This window comes from Oryx dammah, unplaced genomic scaffold (assembly GCF_014754425.2).
Source record: "Oryx dammah isolate SB20612 unplaced genomic scaffold, SCBI_Odam_1.1 HiC_scaffold_26, whole genome shotgun sequence".
NCBI classification, from domain to species: Eukaryota; Metazoa; Chordata; class Mammalia; order Artiodactyla; family Bovidae; genus Oryx; species Oryx dammah.
In genome coordinates, this window is record NW_024070210.1 from 51,687,600 (window position 1) to 51,696,024 (window position 8,425).

At 44.6% G+C, this 8,425-nt stretch overlaps 1 protein-coding gene across 1 annotated transcript in view; it reads right to left on the reverse strand.

Moving 5' to 3' along the window:
- Positions 1–7,313, reverse strand: part of MYO1E (myosin IE) — a 215,323-nt gene extending 208,010 nt beyond the window's left edge. The window contains exon 1 of the mRNA XM_040226636.1: positions 4,937–7,313. Within this exon, the coding sequence (XP_040082570.1) occupies positions 4,937–4,939 (3 nt within the window). The 5' untranslated portion in view covers positions 4,940–7,313. The remainder of the gene's footprint in view (positions 1–4,936) is intronic.
- Positions 7,314–8,425: the final 1,112 nt, after the last annotated feature.

Here is an 8,425-nt window from a genome sequence, read left to right on the forward strand (position 1 = left end):
AAAAATAGTAGATGAGTCGAACTTGGAAAATTACAACTGTACATAATTTTTATATGACCCCTAATGAAGTTCACAATGAAGCTCTGCATTTGTATAGAGGTTTCAAAATATTTCTGCTTTTTGAAGCTGATGAAAAGAGCTTTCTCAAGTTCTTACCAAGTAATGAGAATCGGTCCTCTCCTCATCAGGAAATTCAAGGTACTCTTTAATTTCATCTCACATGAGCTTGTGAAATTAAGTCAAGGGCAAAAGGTTGTATTCCAAGTTATATTTACGAAAATGCTCATTATCTAGCCTCAAGGAGAAACCCGGGCTTCCCAGGTGGCTCAGTGGTAAACAGCCCACCTGCTAAAGCAGGAGATGCGGGTTCCATCCCTGGGTCAGGAAGATTCCCTGAAGGAGGAAGTGGCAGCCCACTCCAGTATTCTTGCCTGGAGAATCCCATGGACAGAGGAGCCTGGCAGGCTACAGTCCATAAGGTCACAGAGTCAAACAGGACTGAGCATACACACACACACACTCAAGGAGAATCCCTGAAACAGACCTTGAATTCATGAGATGCAACAGGGAAAGAAGTGATAAAAGAGGTCCATCACACAGTATGGAGATGGTAGTGCCTTTCCATCGGAGAAGGGATTTGAAGTGTTAAGACAACTTACAGCCTCACCGCTCGTAGCTCTACACAGGTGTTTTTAGCTAGCTCCAAATGGTAGCAGCTGAATGCAGATTGCCCCTGCCTGATAGCTTAGAAAGTCCACAGGCTGGAAATATCAGGAAACTCCTTCTCTTAAGGGAAATGGAGTGGGAAGGTGCGGATGTGTCAGTAAAAATCTAATGCCTTTATTGGGAATGTGGCTACAGTTTAGACATTCCCACTGGTAAGTGAATGAAAGGAAGCATGGCGGTTTGTAAGAACACCGCTTTGAGATTTACAACAGAGTGGCTACAAAGAGCTGACCTGTTTGGCCTCTCAGCGACCATCAGCACATTTTTAAAAACTGGCAGGTCTGGCATAAAAATCTGGATTTTCAGCTTCTCTTGAAAAAGCAGACAATTTGGTGATGTGGTCAATGTAACCACAGCCTAGGATCAAGTAATGATACCTCTTCCAATGGGCATACGTTCTATATTTACTCTCCAGAGGCCAGTTTCACCCCATCAAAAACCGTATCCTGGCCCCTGCAGACATTTGAGTTTGCGTCCACTGACAAAGCTGAAATCCCCAGCAAAATCGAGGAGGAAGTGGCTTTCAGCTTCTGCAACAGCCTGCTTCCTCCACTTCTCCATCCCCTCCATTCACAGCCCCCCTGGGCAGCCAAATATTTCCTACTAGGCAGGCCCACCCACAGAAGCCTGTAGACAATGATCTGCATCTACTCTTGCCCTAACCCTCTACCTCCATCAAAACTTTTCTAGGGACTTTCCTGGTGATCCAGTGGTTAAGACTCCACACTTCCACTGCATGGGATGCTGGTTCAATCCCTGGCCAGGGAACTAAGATCCTACAAGATGCATGGTACAGCCAAAAAAAAATTTCTTTTCTGGGCGTCATTCCATTCCTTTCTGGTTTTGTTTTTTTTTGTGTGTGTTGTAATGCTTTGGCTGGGAGGCTATAAGAAATCTGATAAACTAATCAGTGGGAATGGACTAGGTTACCTTCCTAGAAAATATGTTTAGAATGGATTCCAAGCTTTCTAAATATCAAACATGCCATGCCTTCACTCAAAGTAACTTACCTAATTTGTAGTCAGCTTCTTCAGATTTCAAGGTTCATAAGTCTATTTCTATGTATTTTTATGTATAATGTCTGCAATTTATTCACAAGTAATACGCAAGCAAAGAGAAGGAACCGTATCCTGAACATATTCAGAGGTGATGGCCAATTCAGAGGTACTTAAATATGTCAGTATATCTAAGTCACAAAAGCCTTATGAATCATAGCTTCTAGTTCTGAAGTACACAGCAGAGGCACACACATGGGTCTAGTTCATTAGACAGTCCAAACTCGTCATGGCCACAAAAGCAGAATTTCCTTTGTGGCTGATGATAAAGCCAGATTCTACAAAGGAAATCTTAGATGGGTATTTTAATTAAAGTCAAAGGAGACTGTTGTGCCCTCTTAACCAATGTATACAAAATTAGAGAGACAGGCAGAGATTTTTTTGGTGCTTTTCTTTTTCCCCATGCAACTCACCTAAGAAAAAAAGAAACAAATTTGCTATTTCCTGGTACTGTTCTTGGTTCTTCAAAGATGGAGAAAAGTGCCCCAAAGGGAGGTTTCAGGAGGAAGATATGAGGTAAACTGTAAGCTGTATACTTTGTTCATGAGTCAGAGAATGGCCCTCTCCCTGTGAATCACAACTGAGTGAGTCTTGGGTACAGGTGGAGAGCCTTCCTAATGTGCTACCAGATTTCCTAAGATATCTGAGGGAGAGAGGGAGAAAATCCACAGTACAGGTGCCAAGCTCCTGGTCAATTATACTCTCCCTAACACTGAGCCACACCCACTGGAGGCACTGTCTTCTCTTCCTTTTCTAAGCAGCTGAGGGATGCAGCTGGGCAGACAGATGTGAAACACAAATCAATGCCTCATTTAGCTGGAAGGGGGTCTTACATAAATAGTAAACATAATAACTAAAGTTTCTCACTATTGAAGCTGCCTATGCTGTTCTAAGGCAACTTCACAAATCTAGTGCACAGACTTCATTTTGCAAGCCAGTGAAGAAATGATTCATTTCATTTTTGCCAAATTATTCTAGATCCAGTAGATGGAGTGACTGATGGCACAGCTCCTGTTTCAGGACAGCCAGCTGTTTCAACTTTTCCATCAGGGTATCGTGGCCTCAGCAACCGTATCTGATGCACTGATAGTCTCCTGGCGCCCTACAGTACTGCCATCTGTGCTGTTGGCAGGGAAGGCATCAATAGGTAAGTCACACCCCATCCTTTTCGACTGACACCCTACACACTCTGGAAACAACTCTTCCTTAGAGCATGTTTCTTCTGCGTCCACTTCACCATCCACCTACTTCAACACCAATGGACTGAATTGAGCAACCAGTCTCCAAGGTCCCTAGAAAAGGCATCCTACAGTAGGTGACTCAGACAGTAAAGAATCCACCTGCAATGCAGAAAACCTGGGTTCGGTCCCTGGGTCCGGAAGATGCCCTCAAGAAGGGAATGGTTGGCTGCTCACTCCGGTATTCCTGCCTGGAGAATTCCACGGACATAGGAGCCTGGCGAGCGGGCTACGGTCCACGGGGTCACAAAGAGTGGGACATGGCTGAGTGACTAAACACACACCACAGTACTTTTTAGCCTCTACAGCACGAAAAATGAGTCAACAAGGTAAAGTTAATTTTCTCAAGGTACCACTCAACTATTTAAATTCAGTAAGATTCTTTAAGCTCTTGACATAAAACACATTGATTTTTCTCTCTTTTTTTTGGAAATATTTAACCATGGAAAATAATTATAGCAATTCTAAAGTACTAAGACTCATACTCCTTAAATTTAAGTAGCCAATTAGGCTGTGGCCCAATTTAGGTATCTCCACCCTAATACACAGTTTAAGTAAATAGTTCTCTATAAAGGTTCCAAAAATAATGTGGGGTGGGCCGACTTCTTAAACCCTAAAACTGAAAGGGAAATTTTATTTACAGATAAAGTACCCTCTTAGGTAGAAGCAAGGATGACATAACTTTGGACTAAGTGAAAACAAAACAACAAAAAAAGCTTTGCTCAAGGGTGCCCCTTTAAAGATTTTTGTGTGTTTGTTTTTAATCATTCTTTTGAATAAACACAGCACTGGATCAAGTGCTCCTTTTAGTTGTATTTTTCTATGTGCCTTTGCTAATTTCCCCCAGCTCCTGCAGGATAGAGATTTTTAAATTAGTGCTGCACGGGTTATCATTTTTACTTAGCGCCACTTTCACAGTCACTTAAAAAAAAAAACAAAAAAAACAGAAGAGGACCAGCGGAGTCCTAAGTCGGATTAGTTGAAAAGAAGCAAGTGTGGAAACTATGAAGCCTTGGGGTAGAACTTCCCCCCTCCCCTCCGCTGATGGACTGCCAATCTCTTCAAAATAGAGCCCTTGCTTTTGTGCTTTGGAAAGAAAAGTACACACCACGCCAAACCCCAAGGGCTGTGGCTAAGGTTATAGGGGGCGGGGTAGTCGAGGCGGGACGTTGGGAGGTAGAGGAAAAGTCAGAAACGAGTCAGAAAAAGAGCCAGCCACTTCCATCAATTTCCCAAGTACCGAAGGAAAACGAACAAAAAACTCGACTTCCTCCCCTGCGAATCGTCTGCTGTACACCCGAAAAGTGCCAGCCACCTCGTACTTGGAGAAAAGGGAGGGTGGTGTTTACTCGGCCTTTTTGGTGCAAAGACCCTCCCGGCCGGCGCGGCTCTCAGCTGCCCCGAGGCACCCTCGCCCGCAGCCGCCTGCCCACCGCCAGGTGCTCGCCCTACCTGGCGCCCGGCTGCCTTTGTGCGGCCGCGTCGCCCCCGCCGGCGCGCGGATGCCAGCGGGACAACTGCGGCGCTGCCGGGCGGCCGGGGAGGAGCGGGGTCCGTGGCGCCGGTGCTGCGGGCGGCCGCTCCTACCTTCCCAGCCGGGAGAAAGCGATGCCCATCCCCTCCCGGGGAGCCGTGCCCCTGAACGCGGATCTCCCCGGCTTCCGACAGCTGGCAGCCATAGCCAACCGGCCTCGAAAAGTTTGGCGACGCCGAAAGCGGTTTGAAAGAAAGTTTTCCTTGGCGCCCCACTCCCTCTCCCCGAGCCCGGGTGGAGGAAAAGCGGCAGGAAATCAGGACTCGCGACGTGCCGACTCCGGCGTCCACCTTCTCCACTCCCAGGCTCGGCAGCGAGCCCAAGGTGGGTGCCCCGCGCCCGGGCTTCCCGCCCCATCCCGGAACGCCGCGCGGCCAACTCACCATGGTGACTCGCGCCGCGATCGCGCCTCTGCCGCGTCCGGCTGCCGGGGAGCTGGGGCTGGAACGCAGTCTCCTGGGCGAACTTCAAAAGTTGGTTCCCTTCGCCAAAAACAGGCTCTCTCTCGACAACCCAAGGACTCACAAGAACCAATGGGAACCCTGGGGGGACTCCATCCAGGCGGGATCGGCGGCGGTAGGTGAAGGCGAGCAGGAGGCTGCTTAGCAGGCGGGGCGCATACTGCGGAGGACCAGGGTCCACCCAGACCCAGCGCTCGCCGCCCCGCCTAGGTGAGTGCAATGCTCTCCGCGCGTCCCACGAGCTGCCCTGCCTTGCTCCTCTTTCTCCGACCACTTACTCCGTACTCCTCTGGCTGAGCCTCGACTCGGGCAGGGCAATCTGTCCATAAATGGAGAATTCAGCTCTGGCCTGACCAATCAGGGTTTGTTTTCACAGCGTCACTCCTCAGGGAAACCGTAGTAGCCAACAAGCTTGTAGCTGTTGGAGTTTCCAAAGCCCTCTGGATCCTGTAGTCCTCCTCCACGCCAGCCTCCAAAAAGCGCTGCTGACCTGGCTCGCTCCCTCTTGCAATCCCTGAACTGGTAAGAAGAAAACCACTCTGTGAAAGAGAAGTAAACTGGAAAACTTTTTTTTAAAACGCCAAAGTTAGAGTAAGTGTAGCTGAAGTGTATGTTTTTCCCATAGCTTTTTTTTTTTTTTTAAGAAGAAGGAAATATTTTATCAGCATAAAAGATCAGAGTCATGGCAGCAGCCCAAAGGAAATCCTTTTTCTTTCCAACGTCTGGATTGTGAGGAAAGTCAAAAATATCGTTTCCCCCACCCTTTCTTTCACCTGAATTTCCTTGGAAAACAAAGGAAGGCTTTTTAAGGGGGAGGAGAGGAAGGGGCGTTTTTGATGGCGAAGAAATTGCACATGCATTAAGCCCAAGGACAGGGGAGAGAGGCGTGGGAAGAACGCCCACCCAATCTCAGTCCGCGCAGATCTGCTGATGACAGTTTGAGTTACAATCAAGAATCAGGTGGGCGGTGAGGAGACGATTGGGGTTGGGGAAAAGCAGAATCCTGAAATAAATTAGAGAAGCTGATGTTTTCAGGGTTCAGAAGTAAACATGCTGGGTCATAACAAGATAGTCCTCTCTGGATCTATGGTAGGTAAGATTTGAAAACTTCAGGGCACAGAAAAACTACCAAGCCTAATGATTCACTGTGATTTCTTTTATGAACTTTGGGGGTAACCCTGCCCTTGAATAAAAGATCCTCGAGTTGGAAGGGATGTTAAAAATCCTCTTGTCTGGAATGGGTAAACAAAATGTAGTATATCCACAGAATAGAATATTATCCAGCTGTTAAAAAGGAAGTACTAACAACATGCTGCTACAACATGAACCTTGAAAATATTAAGTGAAAGAATTCAGGAAAAAAGACGCCATATTATATGATTCCATTTATATGAAATTAGAAAATCCACAGAGGCAGAAATCGATAACATTGATTTCCAGGGACTGGGGAGAGAGGTGAAGTGAAGTGAAAGTCACTCAGTCCTGCTTGGGAATAATTGCTAATAGTTGTGTGTTTCCTTATTGGTGAAAATATTCTGGAGATAGTAGTGATGGTTGCACAACTTTGTGAATATACTACAATACAAACCACTGAATTGTGCATTTTAAAAGGGTGAACCTTATAGTATGTGAACTATATCTCTGTCTTACAAACTGAAAGATCATGTTGACCAAATTCTTGTCCTCATCTACACAGGAAGGCAAATAGATGTAATTGAATGACCTAATCATGGCCACTATGAATATAGTGGTCTCTGACTTCATCAAGCTTACAATTTTAAAGGGAGGGAGACAAAAGATAAATTTTAAAACAATAAATAATTACAGGAAAGATACAAATATAAGAAGAAGTAAAAGTAGTTTTGTACAAGGAACTACCATATTTGAAGCTATAGGTTAGATAATTGATCTGAAAGCATTCTGTAGCACAGACTGGACAGGAAACCCGCAAGGCATCTGTTGAGCACTCATTAGGTCCGTACAGGCATGGTCATCGGCTAAGTATATTCGGATGTGATTCATTATTCTCAGGTAAATCCATGTCTCAGGGGCATGTCAGCTTCAAAATATGAGCAAGTATCTTAAAAACTAATGAACAGGGTATAGTAATTCAAAGAGAAAAAGAACACTAAAGCCTTTATTCCAAACATGAACTATTTCACTTCAACTTGAATATTTGTTAAATTTAATTTTTCATTTTCTATGAATAGTCCTTCTTTTCATACAACCAATCTATGTATTACTGTTTATGTATTGTTTGCATATAATATTTAAATAGTCATTCTAAAAGCCTTAAAAAAAAAAAGACCTAATGAATAGGGAATTCCCTGGCAGTCCAGTGGTTAGGACTCAGTGCTTTCATTGCAGGGCCAGGTTCAATCCCTAGTCCGGGAACTAAGATCCCCAAGTGGAGCGGCAAAAAAAAAACACTAATGAACAGAGGTTACCAAAAGGGAAATTTGAACTTATTAGGAATCTATCACCAACTTATCAGTCTTGGATTTATCTAAAACTACCTTGAAACTGTTTTTCAGTTGTATTAGCATTTAAGTGTCTTTTTATGTAGACCATTTTTAAAGTCCTTATTGAATTTGTTACAATATTGCTTCTGTATTATGTTTTGGCTGGAAGTTATGTAGTATCTCAGAGAAGGCAATGGCAACCCACTCCAGTACTCTTGCCTGGAAAATCCCATGGATGGAGAAGCCTGATCGACTGAACGACTTCACTTTCACTTTTCACTTTCATGCACTGGAGAAGGAAATGACAACCCACTCCAGTGTTCTTGCCTGGAGAATCCCAGGGACAGAGGAGCCTAGTGGGCTGCCGTCTATGGGGTCGCACAGAGTCGGACACGACTGAAGCGACTTAGCAGCAGCAGCAGCAGCATGTAGTATCTTAGCTCTCTGACCAGGGATCGAACCCGCACCCCCTGCATTGAAAGGTAAAGTCTTAACCACTGGACTGCCAGAAAAGTCCCTGAGATTTTTTTTTTAATTACTTTTATTTGCCCTAATAGTCTCTTTCCAGTTTCCAGAAGAAGTCCCAGCTCTAGTAGGTACAACTTTGATGAAGATATCTGCTTGTGTTCATTTTTCATGATTATGTAATATAATTCTTTCCAAAATGAAATATAAATATATAGATTAGTGGTTATGTCTAGGCAGTACTTAGAATATGAAATTTCATGCACATAAACTTGAATCTGTAGTCTGGCTTTTCCACTCAATTGTCTGTGAGATCTTAATTTCTCTGAGCTTCAATTCCCTTAACTATAAAATAAATTGATGTAAGTCTGAAATGAAATGTGCACAAAGTTGGTCAACAAATTTTGGTTCCCTTTTCCCTTCATCTACATCATGCATTCTAGGTTCTGGATTCAGACCTGGATCCCTGAGTGAGATCAGACAG